The sequence below is a fragment of the Diadema antillarum genome, unplaced genomic scaffold (assembly GCF_040938485.1).
Source record: "Diadema antillarum isolate AM-2024a unplaced genomic scaffold, OU_Dant_1.0 scf00000128, whole genome shotgun sequence".
Taxonomy (NCBI): Eukaryota; Metazoa; Echinodermata; class Echinoidea; order Diadematoida; family Diadematidae; genus Diadema; species Diadema antillarum.
Window position 1 is genome coordinate 3,414,747 of NW_027271017.1, and position 21,361 is coordinate 3,436,107.

At 38.2% G+C, this 21,361-nt stretch overlaps 2 protein-coding genes across 2 annotated transcripts in view; one reads left to right on the forward strand and one right to left on the reverse strand.

Annotated features, from left to right (window-relative positions):
• Positions 1–908: 908 nt before the first annotated feature.
• Positions 909–8,112, forward strand: LOC139720535 (transmembrane protein 234-like). The gene is made up of 5 exons (XM_071631888.1): positions 909–984; positions 1,494–1,694; positions 5,163–5,229; positions 6,600–6,692; positions 7,685–8,112. Exons 2-5 carry the CDS (start codon positions 1,524–1,526, stop codon positions 7,747–7,749), a joined length of 396 nt encoding a protein of 131 aa, XP_071487989.1. The 5' UTR covers positions 909–984; positions 1,494–1,523; the 3' UTR covers positions 7,750–8,112.
• Positions 8,113–16,363: 8,251 nt separating this feature from the next.
• The window catches only part of LOC139720532 (tyrosine-protein kinase Fyn-like), a 77,202-nt gene continuing 72,204 nt past the window's right edge, over positions 16,364–21,361 (reverse strand). The window contains exon 12 of the mRNA XM_071631884.1: positions 16,364–20,123. Within this exon, the coding sequence (XP_071487985.1) occupies positions 19,921–20,123 (203 nt within the window). The 3' untranslated portion in view covers positions 16,364–19,920. The remainder of the gene's footprint in view (positions 20,124–21,361) is intronic.

A 21,361-nucleotide genomic window follows, 5' to 3' on the forward strand; every position in this document is an offset into this window, starting at 1 on the left:
GCCCTAGGTCGGCAAATTTAAGCTTGTATGGTGGATTTATTTTTTTAAGAATACGTTACACTCACCATATTCATGAATAATCCAACATTTTAGGAGAATTTTCAACGTAAAACACAGCCTGTCGCGTCGTCACATTCAAACTGCAGAAACATACACTATGAACCTATTAGCCAATCACATGCGAGGTAGTTTCTACGTGTTTGTTTTACTAAAACATGTACCTCGCATGTGATTGGCTTAGCAATTGTTATAGATTCAAAATGGCGACTTACTGCTCGCGAACGGCGATGTTGCGATATCGATAAAATTTCTGCATTATAACCGAGGTTATGTGAGTATTTTGATTGCACAATGTGAGAAATTTATCCCAAATATTGCTGCATAATGTGTCATGTCATGTCATACTTGTTTGAATGTAAAAAAGCTGTCTGAAATTTGGTTTATCGTAACGTTTGATCTGTGCGCGACTGCTCCACACAGGAGCCGCAATCATTGACTTCGGTCTGTATACGGAGGGGATCCGTGAAGCCCGACGCAGTCTCCGCGGAACATTCCCCGACGGACAGATACAGACCGATCTTTCGGTCAAGGCCCTGCTATGCCTACCAGCAGTACACTTGTGCTGGTAATATTGCATATTGTAAAATGGGTTCAAGAATGTAGCCAATTGGAAGCGCTGAAATGAGTCACGTGTGCTTGTATTAATTTCTCACTAACATCCACGGCTGACGTCACAATGTTTGCACTAGCAGTGCGCACTCAATCAGTTGTTACAAGTGCGTCGCGCGCTACTATACGCGCTAGTCAATCCTGTAAACAACTTCTATTTCGGGCTGCCGGCCGGCCTTTCTTGTGTGCATAACGTAATGTGTGGCGTACGTATACTCTTAAATGTACAGTACCTGGTACTTGAGTGCAGGATTTCCGAGTGCGATGTGCGTAAATGTTTGGGTCGAACATCTTCGGACATCTTGATCCACAAAGGTACGTGAAAAATGCTGTTAGTTTTCGACCCATTTTATAAAACAAATGATGCACAGGATTATTTCGTGGCGTTAGTGGAGAACGCACTCTATCCTGTGCATCATTTGTATAACATCTACTCAGGGTCCACTACACTAGTAGTACTATCCCCAGTCATTGGGCGTCCGGACAGGTTGTGGGACCAGACGCGTACTGTAAAGTGCGTCTGGTTTGACAGTGACACACCTACATAAACAGTTGTTTGTCACTGAGGAGCTGTGCGTAAATGCGTATACACAAAGTAAAATAAGCAAGTCAGTACACGAGAGTCTTAAGTGTCCGGACACCCAACCCCCCATCCTACTTTACCTGTCCTTGGCATACACACTTGTAGAAACCCCATTCATGTAAAACAAAAAAGTTGTGCACATAATTACATATTGTTTTTGTTTTTGTGTTGTATTGTTAATTTTGTTGCATATTGTATAACTTTGCTGATTGCCCTCCTTATATCTTTTATGTCCACTAAGGGTTGATGACATCTCCACTTGTGTGGCAACATGGCTGATGGAGGTTTTCTGGAGGCGATGTCTCTGGTGATGGTGGCAATTCTCTGGGGTGCAACCAACCCTCTACTGAAGAGAGAGGGCGCCGGTATCGAAAGGATCAAACGCAGGAATGCCCTGCTCCAGTTTCTTGATGAAATAAAGCACCTGTTTCTAAACTGGAAGGTTAGGGACAAAAACTATATTTATTGTATGTTTGGTAGCTTGCATGTCTTTTGTTTGATGTTACTAGGAAAAATATTTAATCTATAGTATGAGCAAGTTTATATTCTGTTTGAGATTATGTGATGTCATTATTCCTTGTCTCGAAGGACATGCTATAGGAGGGCTTGACAGGATTGCGTGTTGGGATGTAGTTTGTCATGCTTTTGTATCAGTGAACTTGATGAACTATACCAGGAGATACTAATTTTTCCTAGTTGATTGAATATAGTGTTTGATTTTTCTTTAAATTGTTTATGATAACAAAAAATAAGATAGTGACATTCTGTCAGTCTTCATTTGTTTTGTTTCATCGAACATTTTTTTTTTTGTACATTGCTAAAGTGCTATAAGAAGGTAAAGATTCTCTGACTTTGAAACTCAGTGAATTTGCTCCTGTAGATCCCACATTATGTTTGAACCTTTTTCCAACATTTTTTAAATGCCTCCGCCACGAAGTGTCGCCGGAGGCATTATGATTTCGGGTTGTCTATCGGTCCGTCTGTCCGTCCGTCCGTCCGCCCTTCCATCCGTAATCAATATTGTGGACAGCATAACTAAAAAAACGTTTGAGGTATCCTAATGAAACTTGGCATGTACATGTATGAGTAGGTGAAGTTGTGCCTATCAACTTTTGGGCACACATGCTCAAGGTCAAAGGTCAAAAGGTCGAGGGCAAATGCACAAAATTTCACTTTTTCCCCCATATCTATGCAATGCCTGAAGGTATTTTTATGCCTCCGCCACGAAGTGGTGCCGGAGGCATTATGTTTTCGGGTTGTCCGTCCGTCCGTCCTTCCGTCCGTCTGTAATGATTTTTGTGGACAGGGTAACTATCAAAACCTTTTGAGGTATCTTAATGAAACTTGGCATGTATGTGTATTAGGGGGTGAACTTGTGCCTATCAACTTTTGGGTGCACGTGCTCAAGGTCAAAGGTCAAAAGGTCAAGGTCAAATACATAAAATTTCACTATTTCCACCATATCTATGCAATGCCTGAAGATATTTTCTTGAAACTTAGTGTATACATGTATTACCCAATTAAGATTCTCTGGTGAAAGTTTGGGTCACGAGGTCAAAGGTTAAAGGTCAAAAGGTCAAGGTCAAATACATAAAATTTCACTATTTCCACCATATCTATGCAATGCCTGAAGATATTTTCTTGTAACTTAGTGTATACATGTATTACCCGATTAAGATTTTCTGGTGAAAGTTTGGGTCATGAGGTCAAAGGTCAAAGGTCAAAAGGTCAAGTAAAAATATTAAAACTTCACCTTTTTCTCTGTACCTTGGAAATTGTTCAAGGTATCTTCATGGAACATAGTATGTACTGACTGGCAGTGATTACCTAGAGAATTTAGGGTTCATGGGGTCAAAGGTCAAGGGCAATACTTCAAAATTTTACTATTTCCCTCATGTTTACGCAATGCCAGCAGGATTTTTTTTACACTTGGTGTATGCATGTATAACCTAATAGAGATTCTCTGAAAGTTTTTTTCTTTTGTTTTTGCCTGAAAGGTCAAAAGGTCAAAGATCTAGTGAAAGTGCTGAACTAAATTTTTCCTCCATATCTCGGAATTGGCTCAAGTTATCTTGAAACATACTACATATTTATGCATGTTCTGCCTGACAGTGATTATCTTATGAATTTTAGGGTCAAAGGCCAGATGAAAATGGCAACAATTTACTATTCAATACAGAAATTGCACTTTGTTGAAAATTACTCAATGCATTTAACGTATGAATGGGTCGAAGTCAAGTTAAAGTCCTTAAATCCCAAATACATGCTCTCCTATTCATCCAATTAAACGTAGGTCAGGGAAGGTGAACATTCAACACATTCATGACATACTTGTCATTTTATTATTTTGCCAATTTTGAGAAAATGTACTCACACATTGTCCACATGTACTATCTAGACCTATTAGGAGAATCATGCATTATGGCGGAGGCATACCAGTCGCCATAGCGACATTTCTAGTCTTGAAACTTAATAGTGTATACACGAACTACCAAATCAACGGTCTCCAGAGAGAGTTTCGTGTCTGAGACTTGAGTAAGTAGGCATTATGCTAAAATTTCACTTTTTTCTCCATATCTCACAAATGGTTCAAGATACAATGTATCTGCATGGAAATTAGTGCATGCATGCACTGACTGGCAGTAATTATGTAGGGAATGTAAGGGTCATGGGGTCAAAGGTCAAGGGCAACTCCTAAAAATTTCACTATTTTCCTCTTATGCAATGCCTGCAGGATTTTTCTTGAAACTTAGTGTATAATGCAAGTATTACAGTACCCAATAGAGATTCTCTTGGAAGTACCTTGCCATAAGGTCAAAGGTCAAGTGAAAGTGCTAAATTTCTTATGAAAGGGTCAAAAGTGAAGTAAAAATCCTCAAATACCCGCACTCTTAGACAATGTAGCCATTCATCCAATCAAACCTACAGTGTAGTTCAAGGAAAGTGAATATTCAGTACATTTGCGACAAACCTGTCATGTTGTTATTTTGCCGAAAGGTATTATGTGGAAATGTCATCACACATCGTCAAGACATTGTACTATAGACCTATTAGGAGAACCATGCATTATGGTAGAGGCATACCAGCGACATATCTACAAGTAGTTTAAATTCAAATAGCTGCACATTTAAAAGTATGATGGTATCAGATAGTATATACAGTGCACTCCTGTTAAAATGAAGTTATCGGGACCGACAGTTTTCTTGTGTTAGTACACGTTGTATGGACATTTTGTAATAACCGAACAGTCAAGTACTGGTACAGTGTATGGAAAAATAAGATGATACAAATTTGGGGACCTGGAATTTTACTTCGTTGTAACGAGAATTTTTTTCTAACCGTGTTTGTTATTATGGGAGTGCACTGTATTATGATACATGACGTATCCAATTCCATAACACAAACTTACAATCTGACGAACAAAGATACAAACAGGTAGTCTTATACAAATGTATTGACACTTGTCAAAAGACTGCTATCCTCTCATTCACTCATATGCAGAGGAAATTGATGTGCCACCATAAAGTCATTTTAATGTAAAATGCTTCTCTACTTTCCTTTTTTTTCAAGCTGTACATTGTATATTGCAGAATTTGGGCACAAGTTGTGAATATTAAAGTGAACAGCAGTGTCACTTCATTTCATTCAAAAAGTCAAAAATGCTTTAATACAGAAGAGTAGGCCAGATAAAGTTATGTTGTTGTACTAAATTCACTAGCAATTCCCATTAAATTGTATTGAAATCTGGGTTTGGGCACATGAATTGCTTCTATGCTGTGCGACACTTGTAGGTTGAGTATGCGTCTTGTTTGCCATTGTTGTTTGTCATTCTACATGTATCTGTGTGAATCCAGTCAATAAGTGTCATGTAGATTACCTGGTATTGCTTCAATCTCATTTTGTCCTCCAGTACTTGTTGGCATTTCTCATCAACCAAAGTGGGTCAGTCATTTTCTACCTCACGCTCGCGTCTGCAGGTAGGTCGGTCAATACCAGGCACACTGTTACGTTGGAGATGTTCTGCCGATGTAAGTTTGTGCGTACAATGTAGTATGTGATTGTGAAGCATTGTCATGACTTGGAGATTAAATTTACTTCCATTTTATAAATACATATTATTGTTTTTCTCTGATTTTCCCTTGCGCAATCGTGACTGGCACATTTTTTTTTTTTTTCATGTTAATAATTTTGCAGGAGCAGCAGTAAAATGAATTTTAATGGACAATTGAAAGCATGCTTTATGAATTGTTTGTAACTGGCTTGTTCTATAATCCCATGATATCAAAGTGGATAATTACATTTCGTTGCGACTATTTGTTACTTTTTTGAACAAGTAAAGTTTGACTGTACAGCTATCCCCATATTTAACCCAGTCATGAACATCATCTCTAGAATGCTGTGGTCTCTGCACACAAATGGTCACCCTTACAGTGAGAGAGCTAACAATCACTTAGCTTTGCTTTTAAAAACTGATTGGCACCAGGCTGAATTGCTTTGTTCCTATCTGGCACAGATGCCTGGAAACTATTGTCCAGGAATAGAGATTACCTAATTCCCCTAATCCCTATTGTGTCACCTTGGCCTTCCTATTATCTAGACTGAGGCACATTGCTACACATGAGTGGGCATGCTACCTTTGCACCTTGGTCAAGCTTGGATAGATTTACTGAATGCTCATGAAAAAGTTTGGCAAGTTAATCCAAGTGTCTGGGCGCATAAAGGGTCCAAGGAGGTCATGTTTGTGATGATATAGTTGAAATAGGTTTAAAGGACCTGTTTACCTTTTGGAACAGTGATTAAAAAATTTGCAAGAAATGACATTTAATGCATATGTGTAGGTCTGTTGTACCACAAAACATCCTCTCATATAAAATTTTTGCGATAAAACCTAAAATATAATGAGATATCTGTGTTTTTCTCAATAAACCATAACTGTAGGCAGTTTAGTCTAGAAATATTTTTATTATAACTATTGTTCACATATTGTATTAGCAATACTTAATATTAATTTTACCGATTCAAATTTATACAGAGGTTGTTTCTATCCCTAACTCACATTTCGTCGGTTGAGAATGATAAGAGCGTTAAAAAGTTGCCACTAAAGCCATAGTGTTCAAGACAACTTAACGCCCTTGTCATTCTCAACGCCCTTCTCATTCTCAACAGACGAATTTGGTTTTTGTTTCATCTGCAAATCGTAAATCATACCTTTAATGCAGTGATCATTATTTTTCTGCCTTTGTGTTCATTTTTTCCCTCTGCACACATTTGTAGGTTGTCATGTTTTTCCTGATATCTTGCTTTCTTGTTTTTTTTTTCCTTCTATTTTTTTTTCCGTCTGATACAGAGCTATCTTTAGTAGTTCCAATCACCAACTCTTTGACATTCATCTTCACTACGCTGTCGGGGAAACTGCTCGGAGAAAAAGTAGGGGGTACAGGTGGGTGATATATCCAACTACTGGTTGTCGTTTGATCCATTCACTGTTTTATTTGTTTACGGCCTGTTCATGTATGTTATGTATGTATAATGTATGTATGTGTGTATGTGTGTGTGTGTGTGTGTGTTTGTGTTTATGTGTGGTTGGGTGGGTGGGGTCAAGGGGCAATGTACAATGTACAATATACCTCAAAAAATCTGTTTTCTACATTTAAATGTTAGTACCAGTACTGTCCAGATACAGTGAAAACTTGGTATAACGCGATCCCTCGGACCAAGACAATTTGTTTGTTCTTTTTATATATTTTTTTGTTATATCAGTAGTCAAACAGTATAAAAGAAAGGAAATTAATTGATTGGGACCAGAGAAATTAGTTTGTTAATTTCATGTCAGGTACGGTATTTTGTTATATCAGATCTCTGTATCGAGATTCCACTGTAGCGCAGAATTTGCGACCATTACATAATATTCAGAAGTGTGGCATGAAAGTGTTGCATGGTTTCTGCCAGAATTGGATAAACAGAAAACTAACCTTGATTGTCCAGTGTTTTGCTCAAATTATGATAGAGCATGGTTATGTGTGGACTGCTTATCAGCTGAATGCTGAGAATATGTAGTACAACTTTAATAAAACATTTTCAGTCCTAGAATGCAGGCAAACATGGAGGAGAAATGAATAAAACAAAACAAAAACAACAACAACAACTACAACAAACAAACAAACCAAACATACATACGGTTATGCTGCTGATAGTGGCAGCCAATGGTTTGAGTCCACAATTAAAGCATTCATGCAATGGCACTCATTAGATTTTTGCTTGTTTGTTCCTGAAACCATAATTGAAATTTAGCGTACAGCAGGAAAAGTCAATGATCATGACAGGGTGGAAAAAATGAAGGAAAAGTAAACCATGTTTTGCTGGCCTTGTTGAATTCAAGATTCAACCACCTCCTTGACATTTTAATCACCCACCACATTTCATTGATTACAGACATCTACGTGGGTATGGTGTTTGTCATCGCGGGAGTGACGTTATGTGTGCTGGAGAAAACCTGATTGGCAATTTGAGTGGGGTCACTCGAATCCTAATTGGGATCATTAGAAGCAGTGAAGAAGCAATGAACCAGGATTCACTCTTGGTTTCAGGGAGGCTGAGCATCCAGGGACGGTCTTCAAAGCCATCTGAGCGGGGTCAGAAGAATTGGTCGAACAGTCAGAGAGTATAAAGAAGAATGGAAGCACTTTTAAACATATGTACAGTGTATGTCTTCCTTATTAATACTGTGCGACCTGTTTACCATTCACCCAACTGGCCGAATCTTGCCATAAACCCGGCCACTGCCATGAAATGATCTACTAGCTTGTACTTGATGGGTCACAATGAAAGCAGGGCAGAACCTTCTCGGCAGAAATTATCATGTTCTTCTGATAACATCTATTGTCATCCAAAATTTTTTAACCTCTATTGATAATGATATTTTACCTTAGCTGCAGGCTGAAATTGCTTTTAAAAGCTGGATGGCTGTGATTGTATACAGTATTTTATGGCAGATATGACAATGTAATAGCATGCATGTCATGCAACAAAATCCAAGGGATCCTGACACCTCATTCTCTCTTAAAAAGAAATGTGACAGCCGATCAATAAGTAAGCCCAGGCTTTGACTCTTTTAGAAGACATGTATATCAGGTAGCTTGCGATCACCATGAATGATAATCTAATGGCGCAGCATTATTGTTCAAATTTCTGTCAATCTGTGTTCAACAACTGCTCATACAGATTGTATGTAGCACTTGATTAGAAAGTGAAGGTTTTAGCGTGAAAGGTCATAATTGTCTTTTCATATTTTTCCATTATGCAAATATGCATAAATTATCATTGATCAAAACATACGGCAAAGGTTCTGCACTACAGGCCGTTGTAAATTTTTGATACACAATATGTTTTCATGATGCAAATCGTCGCTGGGGCGACAAGACCTCGTATCTACAAAATGTCAAATGTTCAGGAGAGCCAAAAAACATGGCTGCCAAAGCACTGTGGCGAATGGGATAGCCTTTCCTTTGACATGCCCTGGTGGCTTCATTTTTGGAGTAAAACAGTTTGGATTTGGACAGGACATCACATAACCCATTATTTGACCATTAATCCAAAAAGGCCATTTTCACCAAAATTGCAGATACAAGGTCTTGTCACCCCAACGACGAAATGTGAAATGTATCTGGACCATGTTTATTTGTCATAATAATGCTACTTTGCAATATACAAAGTACTCATTAGATGTTGGGGGAAAAATAGGATGAAGGGTGGAGAGGATGTAATACCTCTGGACCTGTAAATCAGACAGTCTGGTGAAAGCATTTGGATCTTGCATTTGTTTTATTTGTTCATTCAGTGGGCAGTAGGGGGAAAACTGATATGTCCAAACACAGGGAAACCCTATTGTAACAAGGCCCCAGAGACTGAGCGATGTAAGTTGTCCATGAGTGAAGTCATAAAATGTTGTTGCTTTCTTACTGTAGCCGTGATGGCACCAAAACTTTGAAAGTTTGTATAAATGCTTGAATGGATCATCCGATTTCCTCAAACTTCACAGATGTATTCTTCTGTTGTTGCAGTCATCCAGTCCACTAGTATACATGTACAATGTACAATATTAAATAGGCTAGTTAAATACCAGTTTAATAGTGATTGGCTAAACACAGTCACGTGATGGAGGTACATTCGTTATGTTCGCCCATGGGTGAACATTCATGTGAATGTTCTGTGGGAAAACATTTTCACGTAACAAATGACAGAAGGCCTAGGACCGCGCGTGCACAGTGAATTTGGCTCTGCGCGAGCGAGCGATCGAGGGCGTTAACCGCGTTCTGCTGGGTGGTTGACGTTGATGTATTTGACGTATTTGACTAACCCATATAATATAACAGATGATGACTTTTGTTGTCGGGAACATGTACCAAACGTTCCACCCTCAGGGTTTGAAATGCTATTTCGGGAGGCAATAAATCCCTCGACTTCGTCTTGGGACTTATAACCTCCCTCAATAGCATTTCGAGCCCTTCAGGTGTAACATTCGGTATGCTCCCTCCCCCGCCAGTCATCATCTATATAATGTACAATGTATACTATACAGTGCACTCCCATTATGTGTATAACGAACATGGTTATAACAAAATTACGGTTACAACGAAAGTCCGGTTACAACAAAGTAAAAATTCAGGTCGCAGCATTATCAACTCTATGTATTTTTATTGTTTATTTGTTCGCTTATAACAAAATTTCGATATAACCAAAAGAAAACTGCTGGTCCTGAGGACTTTGTTATAATGGGAGTCCATTGTATGATTTGGGTTGCATTCTCCTTTGGAGAGTTACAGCTACCTAGGGTTCAAGACAGCAAGTTGGGAAAACTGCTAGCACGAACCTGAAAAACAACAAAACAATGCATTTTTTTTTAAATGGGTCTACAACCCATATTCTCGAAGGTGGTTCAAATAAAAACAGAGATCTGAATTGAGTCCAGGAACTGAAGTAAACATGCAAGTATCAACATGCGGTTATTTTTGGATGTCTTTATGTATGAGCGTTTTGTCACATGCCTTTACGCAGAAGAAATTTGCATAAACCATGGACTAAATTAAAACCGCCTTCATGAACATTGGCCGATGTGTCATCTCCTTGGACATGTACAGAGACTCCCAAGTCTCCCGCTTTCGACGGGAGATCTCCCGGCAAAAGCTCATTTTTGCAAAATCTCCCGTCCTCCCGCTTGAGATTTACGCTCAGGCTCTGCGTATCCTGCTTAAAATGATCTCTTACTTTGCGTGTCATCGTATGTTCGTGTAGAAAAATAAGCTTGAGATAACACAAGAGAGCATCTACATGTAGAACACTAAATCTTGGCCCCCGGCCGCAAGAACTTTGTGCCCATCAAGTTGGGAGTTGCGAGGGATTTCAAGCGAGAGAATCTTCAGATCAGAAGGTGCTTGGGGTTGGAGTCTCTGAATGTACCTCTTCTTGTGAATATGGGTGGTGTTTTATTGACAAGTCACTGCACGTTTCCTGTATGTGTGTTGAGCAGTGAAATGCCTAAATTTGACCAAAGAATGCAAACAATGATGCATGAAAGAAGAAATATATAGTCAATTAGTTGATTTTATTACGAAAAAAGAAATCAATATTTTTATTCATGTCTGTTGCATCATGTATGAAACAGAAGAATGTGACAGAAATAGTTCTTTGTGTGACAGTCCAAATGCAATCTAGTCTTACAAAAATACAGCTAGTACAATACCTCACAGATATATCATTTCCACGATTCATGTACATTGTACTGATAAAAAATAATTGGCTTTAAAATCTTCCCACCGTCTCCAGTAAAAAAAAAAAACACACAAAGTGTGATCCAAAGTAGCATGCATCCATGTTCAGCATTAATATAACAGGCACAGTGGGTTTGTCAAACAGAATATAACCAAACTGAAATGCATCACATTGAAATATCACACCAGGGTTTGATAATTAGTGACCAGTGATATAAAACTGATAGCTTTAGACCCATCTTCCACTACTTCTTCATCCATGAGCACGATGGAGGGCATTCTAAACCTTCGCATCATCCCAAACATAACAGTCTGTGTGGAAGAGAGAGTTGCATAAAAGTTGCCATGGTTACCGAAGACAAACTTTACAAAAAGATCAGAGGTTGACCTTGTAATAGAGTGTGCATTATCTTTTTCTTCCTTTTGTTTTTGTACAAAACTAGCTTGATTCTGACACATCTGAATGCGGGACAATCAAAGAAACACTGAGACATATATAGAGCATCATTTATTATCTTTGCAAATCCCTGGTGGCTATAAGAAGTATCAATCATGTTGGGTTGAACCAAATATTTCCCACTGTTTACCAAGTTTCTTTTGACCATTCACACAAGACCACTCATGCCATGGCTTTTGCTGAGAATTGTAGATGTCGCCACGGGTAAATCAATACAAAAAAAAAGGATCATAAATAATGGGGGGGGGGGGGGGGAGTATGTTGTGTATTTAAAAACCAACAGGAAAGAAATAAACAAATTGCAAAACACATCACTTCCGTATTGTCAAGACAGACAGCATACATGTACAAAAGCTGACATCGATAAAGCAAAAATTCATACGAGAATTGCAGAATTGTAAGCTATGAGAGAACTGTCTATGAAAGGAAATAAAACAAAAGACGAGTTTGCAGTGGGCTAACATAGAGTCATTTACAATATCACACATACTGTACATGTATCTAATGTATTGCCAAGGCCAAGTGCATATCGGTGTATAGAGTCGAGGTGAGTTGCAGCAATGTCAACCTACAAATGTACTCTCTGGTCAAATACACGTACATGTATATGTCACAGAATGAAATTTACATTGTGGAATTGCGGCCAAAATCACACAGCCAACTTCTGATAGGATGGAGACCGAATTGGAACTCAACGTGACCCTGCAATTTCTAGTCGTGACCTCCGACCTCCTACAAAACATACAGAACACTGGGGGCACAACAACTTCAGCTTTTCATAATGCAACTATTATAGGAAATGAACAAAGCAGAATATGCGTATGTGACTTTTTTTGTTTTGTTCCCTTTCTCTTTTTAAGACACATCAGTGCAATGTTGACATATATACACACTGTAGTTCGATTATCAGATACAGCGTACTGGTAATTCTTACCAGGACGAGCCCATAGGGTGGGAATGTTTGCCTATTTTTTTTTATTTTTTTTATTATTTTCTTTTATAATAGATGACAGTAAAGGTTTAGTTGACACTAATAGGAAAAGGCTTTCCTCTTTTTTTTTTTTTTACCAGCGCTGTACAACTATCATATGTATGAAACTGTGCTACTATACATGCATAAAATATTTGCCATTTATGTACAAAATCATACTGCTCACAATATGAGAAATTCTTACCATGATAAATCCACTTAAAATACCTCATATTTCTATAAAAAGTAGTACATAACCCAGAAACGTGGGCACTGCGTAATAGACAATGAAACTTGTTTAATAATAATATAGACCAAGCTGGTCTTAGGTAAACTGATGGTTCATCAAGACACTGCTAGTACATGTAAAAATTTGATCAATAATAGGCCTGCAAATTGTAATTCTGCTACATACATGATTCCAGCTTCACTTGCACATGATGCAAAAATTTAAAAAAGAAAAAGATGTGATTATCATCTAATTGCAAGCAAGCTGTAACCTGACCTGCTTTGTTTACATTATGATTATCACTGCTTTAGTGTACTCAAATTGATTCAATTTCACAGAACAGCAAATATCTTTGTGTGTCTTTTATGATATTTTCTCAAAATATATCACCACAATGCCTCAACTTTTCATGATTAATTTATTATAAAAACTACTTTCCGAATACAAAAGCAGCAGTTGGAAAAAAAACAAACAGAAATCCCATCATAAGACTGCAACATGTACAAAATAAGAAATTACACTTCACTTTACGATACTGGCTATTAAATTACGTATTCAACTAATTTCTCATTTCTTGACATCAATTTCATCAGCCACCTTTCACTATCTGCACACTGGCAATTTTGAATATTTTGGCAAGTTTACATGGTACATCATGTTGTAACATTCATTAAAAATAACAAAAGCAAAAACCAAAGAGAAAACAAATGAAATGTGAAAACAAAGTGGGGTGGGGTGGGGAATACATCACTATAAACTATGTCTTGTATCAGATGTTAAAGTTTGTTTGAAAATAGTCTCTGATCCTAAGTTTCCATTTCCACTGTGTCCCCTGTGCAATATCTATTTTTCATCTTCGAGTCAGCTTTGAAAGGCAGCAATTTCTTCTTCTTTTTTTTATTAAAGCAAAAACTGTAGAAAAAAAGATATGATTCCCTTCCTTAGAGACCTTATTTTAGAGAAACTATTTAAATAAAAGTCAGTCTATGCAAAATGATACAATATGTTAGTGATTTGCTATCCTTCATGGTGTAAACCGGTTTGATGTAATGCATCAGCCTATCAAGTTTCATGCTGCTTCTACCACACATTTTGAGTCCCTTGTGCTTGTACATTTGCCCTCCACAAAAATATGTTATTACGTTTGTTGATTTCCACTATGAACAGTACTAACTTCGCAGCCACACATACAAGATAGCTACCCAAATCCAATCGCCCCATACTGCTGACTATGGCTCCCTACAAACTCTTTTTCTCCTTTTGTTGGGAATCAGTTAAGGAATCAAGACCACATACAGGGGAAACTCGGTATAACGAACACTGCTATAACGAGATATCGGTTATAACGAGGAAATTTTCCCGGTCCCAAATTTCCTTCCACACAAGTCTATGTAAAATGCTACTCTTATAGCGAGATCGGCTATAACGAAATAACTGCTATAACGAGATAAATTTTGTGACTTCCAAACAAAGAAAAACATAGTCAATCAAACCTGCTATAGCGAGGTAAAGCAAAATGTCTTCGGTAAAGCTTTATTTCGCCTGTGCTATCATCTTCCGATATTGTAAAGCTTGATGCGCCAAAAACTGTCTTGTACACACATAATCATTTTCTTCAGTGCACTCCAGCTAGCACTGCATGTTTTACGTGTATTAAAGTGTGTGTGCGCGCACACTGATACATGCAGAAAATGTGGTGGGACGGCCCTATGTATACATGACATCATCATGACGTTTAGCAGGTGTGAGGTAGGCAATCTGATGCTGTGATTGGCCTCCTACGTAGGGAATTCCCCATCTTCACACACACGCAGTCATAATGTACATACAGAATGTGTCACATACACACACAGTATTGTACAGACCATATTCAAGCTTTCCACACAACACACACCCATACGATAACCACATACGGTACTGGCAATCCACAGACGATCTTGATACAATCGCAAGCTATATAAATTTATAAATTCAAACATCTACAATTAATAAGAAACACATTCTTGATATTGGATTTCCTTGGCGAAAACATCTTCTTACCCATACAGGTGAATAATTCCCTCACACACAATATCAAGTTATCAGTAGTGATGGAAATATGATGGGTAGTCCCACATGTGCAAATTAATGTCTTTATGTTATGCCTTCTTTTATGCCTACTGATATAACGAGATATCGGCTATAACGAGGAAAATGACTCGGTCCCGACCATCTCGTTATATCGAGTTTCCACTGTACTAACATTGGCACAAAAAAATCCCCTAGGCAGCACTATATGTTTGGCATCATATTACAAGCACTCCATCCCTATATGCAAACCCTTTGATTCAACTAGGCACTACAATGCACACAACATCATGACCCCATTACACTTATTGTCAACAGGAACAACATCAAAAGTCTTACCCAATGTGCAAAGACACAGGAGCTTTGAGATAACAACGACCTATTAAACACCATGACAATTACCTTGTTATATCAGGTTTCTTACTACATTTGCACATCAGGGTGCAAAACCAATGAAATACAAAGAGTTCGGACCTTCAAAATCACCTTGTCATGAAAGAGGATAATGTTACACACTACCTCTTTTTATAACGACAGTTCTTATTGTACACATACACAACCATTCTTCCATCTGTGGCTGTGCCCATTCTTTCAAAATTCAGAGTCATTGAAATTCATCATGGCCGGCGCAGCCGTGGGGGCCCGGGCCCCCACACTTTTTTTAACCTGGAAGTACGTAAGTGGCACTAAAATAGAAATAGATAGGGACCTTTTTTTTTCTTTTTTTTTTGCTGGTCAGCTGAAGAAACCCGGAAACCCGGAAGTGGACGGGGAGAGATGAGCTGAGGACCTTTTTTTTTTTTTTTTTTTTTTTTGCTTGTCAGCCGAAGAAACCTGGAAGTGGACGCGGAAAAGAGATGAGCTTTTTTTTTTTTTTTTCTTCTTTCTTTTTTTGCTTGTTAGCTCATGAAACCCGGAAGAGGGCCCCCACACTTTTGAAAACACTGCGCCGGCCCTGCTCATCTCACAATTCTGTACAATCAGGACAAATTGCCAGGATTCAGCTGAAATTAACAAGTTGAGAGAAACATGCATACTCCAAACCTGACCTGCAGCAGGCATTTAACTTTTCCCACCAACAGAAATTTTGTGAGAAATATCAATTCATTTGCCTTTCTGCCTGAGAGAAGAAAAACAAAATCCAATCTACTTGAAAATTCATGAAATAAGGGTTTCATTGCATCAATGTACAAAAAGCGAAAGTTGTGCAGTTTCACAAGGGTCAGATTAAGCTCGAGCACTATCCCGTATTAAACATGTATTAAAGTATTAATAAAAAGCATTCTGCAAATGTCTTGTACAAGCACATCTACTATTGCCAGCTATGGTGGTCTGGGTGTAAGGGAGCAGAATTTCTAAAAAGAAAATGTTTTATTGATCAGATCTGTTGATAAGACAAAGTCTTTGGCAATGGACATATCAATTCTCTATAAACAGCAATCTACATATTAATATCATTTTGAAAAAAAAAAAAAAAAAAAGACACAATGCAATGTCCTGCACAATGTACTGCATGCTTATAAAAGTACTGAATTTCAATAACTCTGTCATGTGCATGACACTGGTGCAAACAAGAACGCAGTCATGCAGTGTGCATTTGTGGGTGTGTTCCAAGCGTACAATGACAAGTATCCAGATATAATAAGGTTAATTACCTGGACCTGATGACCTCATTCAACATTCTTGTACAAATGTAACAGAATTTCCCCTAATACCACATGAGAGTAAGACAGAAGCTTAACTCATGTCGGAACCACTGAGTTTTGAGGAATATACAGTATAATGCACACTGTTTTTCACAGTATGATAACAAAAGTATGATGGCACCGGCTTGGAAGCTGGCTGATTTGATTTTGACCACACACTCTCTCATTTGAAATACAGTGGGAAGGTGCAAACAATGCGATCGAGACTGGCACAAACGCTCACATTTAATAATGAAGAACAAAGTCGGTTCAAAATCTTTGTACCAAAAGTGTGCTGACATATGTTAAAACCTGCAGCCAGATCAAAACCCTTATTATACCACATTTCACAAAGATTTATACTTTGGTCAAAGTTCAAATTTGCATAATTACAAAAATGTAGAATGTAATCTTTTGCCTACTTCTTTTTTTTTTCATATTGCAGAATAGTGAGACAAAGTCACATCTCAGAACAGAAAATATTGCTTTAATACATTGTACCTGTACTACATTCTAAATGTCTATTTTCACCGAAGCCCACTTCCCATATAGAAATGATTGAAATATGTACACTACACAATTGTGCACTGCTGACATGCTTTGTCAGATGACTGTATGTACACGTTATCCATGTACTGCCAGGCAAGATCACCCCGATTGAAGATGTGATAGTTGCTGATGATGCGAAATGCTTCCAAGAAATGTATACATATAATTTTGCCTAAGAATGCATCACCATGTCTGGTCATAAAGAATGTCAGAACAACAACAATGACAAAATAAAAATCCCACCAAGATTTAAAAAAAAAAAGAGAATTAGGTTATTAAGGGCAAAATTGATTGACCCCAGTCATACAAAATAATGGAATGTGATGTATCAAAAGCCTCAATATTTACAGTGGCACAGTACACACAATCATTAAAAAATATATTGCATGTTACGACAGTGCAAAAAGATTATGCAATATTCAAAATCTCCTGATTACCGATTCGTAGTGAGGTTCAATTGTTACGCGTACATGATCAACAACTGATAGGATCAGCTTCACTTCACAAAAATATTCTTTACTTTTTTTCCTATTTCATAGGCCAATATGACCTAGTCTCCCTAACAAACGCGCATTCTTTTCTGATCTCAGTAAGAATTTGGTAAAAATATATGAATGGCAACAGGCTCACATTTCCAGACAATTCTTGCAACTGAAAGTACAACACGAAACTCATTTGGCGGCTCACACTAATATCTAGATTTAAAAGTAAACAAGTAATTACTGTATGCTGATGGCCCTGGCGTCTTGAGCAAATACAAAAAAATATGCAAAGAGCTCCAATCAACAGTTGCATTAATGCTAGGCAATTAACACACCTTGAAAATGACTTTTTGGTATCAATTTGATAGCAGCTAAAAAGCCTCTAAAATACATAAATACCGTATGCATTTGTATACTGCATGACTTTTGGTCATTGATACACAGCATGCAGTCAGTCAAATTACCATGTCATGTGCACAGGAGCAGTTGTACTGGTATTCAATGTGGTGTGTGCAATATACAATGCCTCTCATCAAGTTGCAATGAAAGGGAGATCTAGCACAGTGCGCATTTAGCATAATGCACGCAGGCCCACCTGGAGGCTACTCGAGACTGGCGGACCGTGACTGAAGCTTGGTACAGTGTATTAGGCACATTCACATGTACACAGGAAAAGTGTGATTCGAATCGCTATTTAAATTGCGCTTTTGTTGTGCACTTGTTCGCAAGAAAAAAAAAAAAAAAAAGCCATCCAAATTGCACCAGTTTGAGCGAAGCCAAACTGCTAGATCTGACTTTCATCCGACTATCCCACGCGTGCCTTGCATTTTGCGATATAATAAAACAATACCATTTTGCACAGCATTCATACACACTTTGTAATGCAAATAACTGAATCTATTTTGAAAAAAACGCAACTAATTCGGAAACATTGCTCTTTGAATAGTGTGTGAATTGTGATTTGAATCTCACTAATACAGGTGTAGTTGCAATTATTATGTCCACACACATTAAAAAAATGGTTTTATGTCGCAGTCAAATTCTGATGCAAATAATCGCAACTTTGTATTACTGGCTGTGTAAATAGGCCTATCGTGGAGCACTCCGACAGTGCGGTTGCAGCATAGGAAGCGCGTTCCAATATACGACGGCCATGACTACATGTATAAAGTGCTGTGTGGGAGGGATTGGGAAGGGGTACAAAAAATACAGCGATTCTCTACACGCTTCACCCAGTGCTTACCAGTACTTGGCCGGCATCTTATAGTTAGAAGCCTTCAGGTAAAGCCGACGCGGGACACTTTCACATTGGACCCTGCCAATTTGACCGGAGACTTTCCTCCTTAAATTATTTGCATCAAATACCAAACGTAGCACAGGTCTATTATCTCACTCTTTGTCAATTATCACTGAAAATATCTATGGTGTAAAAAACAGAAGCATACATGTATTTGGTCCTTGTGAAAAAGATCAAACTTGCAAGTACACTGAAGTGATTAGAGCCAGATAATTGCACATTCTTCTTTAATTAAGATTATATTATATCATTTGGCGTTACAAATCTGTTAAGTGTTAAAATATCAATGGCTGAGTGGGCCCATTCTTGCGTCATTAACTAAGTTTTTTTCTTTGAAAGTTTGCAACCTAGTGCATATTAAAAGAGGAATGCTGACAAGTCTTTCAACACCAATTAACATGACCAAACATAGTCACCGGTCATGAATGTCTACAATGAGTGTGAACACAAAAGTCCTGTCCCCTAATGTTTGCACGTACACTGTAGGCCCTATTAGTGACTGACCAATAAACATGATTGTGCAAAATATTTGCTGTTTGTACAGTGAGCAAATAATATAATGTTCTCAAATTTAGAGTAAGGGCAGACTAGGCACTCAAGCTAATGCTTTTGCATGTATTCAAAAGTTTTCACAGATTGGACAATGAAAGGCCGAAGGTTGGTCATAGCAAAACTATACAAAACAACGACATCAAATTTTGCATTTAACCTTGCATAAATATTTGTATATACATTACGTCGTCAGTATGCCTTTTGTAATCCTAGAATAAGATAAAATGTTCTTCTGCAATCAAAACCATTTCTGCTTGTATACGTTCCCTATTTCATTTGTTTGCTTTTGTTTCATAAGCCACTTTTCCGGTGGAGTTTCTTTGTAATTGTACAAATTGATTTGATATAATATTGTTAACTCCGGCAAATGAAAGAACAGAAATAATCTCATTTCCCTCATCATTCCATCGCAAAATCATTTCATTCCTCGTCATTTCAGTGGCAAGTCACACTCTTACTTCTCCCTCTCTCTTTCGTTTGCTCGCTCGACGCCAATCATCCTAACCACTGTCCATTTGGCAATAATTTTTTTGCCTCACGAGGGCTCCCTTCACAGTCTTTCCTTCTTCAGAAGGCCAGGGAGAAGGGGAGGGGTGGGGTGGGATCCTCTCCCCTAGTCTGCCTCCTTGTAGTTGGGCTCTGTCGACACAAAGTAGTCATCAAGGCAGAAGTGGAGGAACTCGAAGGTGGGTCGCTGCTGGGGGTCCTTGTGCCAGCACTTCAGCATGATCTCGTAGAGGGAGTCGGGACAATGGTGCATCTTGGGCATGCGGTAGCCCAGCTCCACTTGGTCCAAGACCTCTCGGTTCGTCATTCCTAGGAGTGAAAAGGGGAAAAGACACTTGCTCAGAGAACGGTTGAGGTCCGCGTGCAATTGTACCATGGAGCAATTCAATTCCGATGAGAGGAAATGTACAAAAACACTGGAAAACCAGAAATTTTCGAGTGCATGAAACCTTTTGCGAATTTTGCAAGGAGCAAATTTCTGGCTGCACAAAATTTCCACTTCTCCAGTATGTACACCTATCTTTGAGCATCTTGATTGTAGCTTGTTTCTTGTTAGACAAAGTCTACCCTGTACAGGAATACATTCTGCTGCATCAGTGATTACGATCAAATATTAACAACTGCATTATCAAAGGGAGGCACACATATGTGTACAAAGATACCAACTGTTACTTTTTTGCCACATTTTGTACATTTTGTCCAAAATATGGCACATTTCATGGAAAACACCAAAGCTACGCCTTTTCAGCCCTCAGAATACAGCAATGCTGCTTACAAGGTTGGCATCCCTGCATATGACTGAAAATCTGAATGATAATCTAGACAGGTGTAAAATGTAACAAACGCAAACAGAAGAAAGCTGATTACAAATTAATATAATTTATTAGTGGAAAAATGACGGTCAAGCTCAAAACCCACAAAAAGGACTGGTGCAGATCATGATTCTCTGTAATAGACCAAAATATGTCACTTGGGTTGACCTACTCAAATTTTTAGAATTTGTCTTTACTACCCAGAAGAGTACTCTTTTCTGTCAAAACTTGGTGGCTTAGTATAAAACAGGAATTCAAATAAGAGCAGTTTTTCTGGACAATATTTCTTTGAACTGTTGCTGCTTTCATTGGGGAAAACATGTTTTAATTGATACATCTGCACAGCACGATGGAGTGACAATAATCTTCAAATCCTCTTTTCTCCCTTTTCTATGAAACTGCGGATCCTAACTTTCTTCTATTTCTATCAGCTTTTGTTTAGATTAGAATGATTCAATTTTAACCAGTTGAGGATGGGCTGATTTTGCTACAACATGCATTTCCCATAGACATTTGCCCATATACTCAGGACTCGACCTCAATGGGTTAAGTAAATGAAGCATTTCATAGCTTTATGAGCTTAGGCCTATATTTTTATTCTTGTAAACTATGCAGCAAAGTGGAAATCCATGTAGGCCTACTTTTTGTGGGGTTTAGAGCTGGGCAGTCACAGTTTATGCTGTGTAACAATTAGATAAACAACAATCAGATGGATACAGAAATTTAAAAATGATG

Bases quoted from the DNA above. Each gene is read 5' to 3' on its own strand.
- LOC139720535 (XM_071631888.1), top strand. From the start codon at position 1,524: ATGGCTGATGGAGGTTTTCTGGAGGCGATGTCTCTGGTGATGGTGGCA. The intron at 1,695-5,162 runs GTTAGGGACAAA...TTTGTCCTCCAG, and splicing joins ACCTGTTTCTAAACTGGAAG to TACTTGTTGGCATTTCTCAT. The intron at 6,693-7,684 runs GTGGGTGATATA...CATTGATTACAG, and splicing joins AGAAAAAGTAGGGGGTACAG to ACATCTACGTGGGTATGGTG.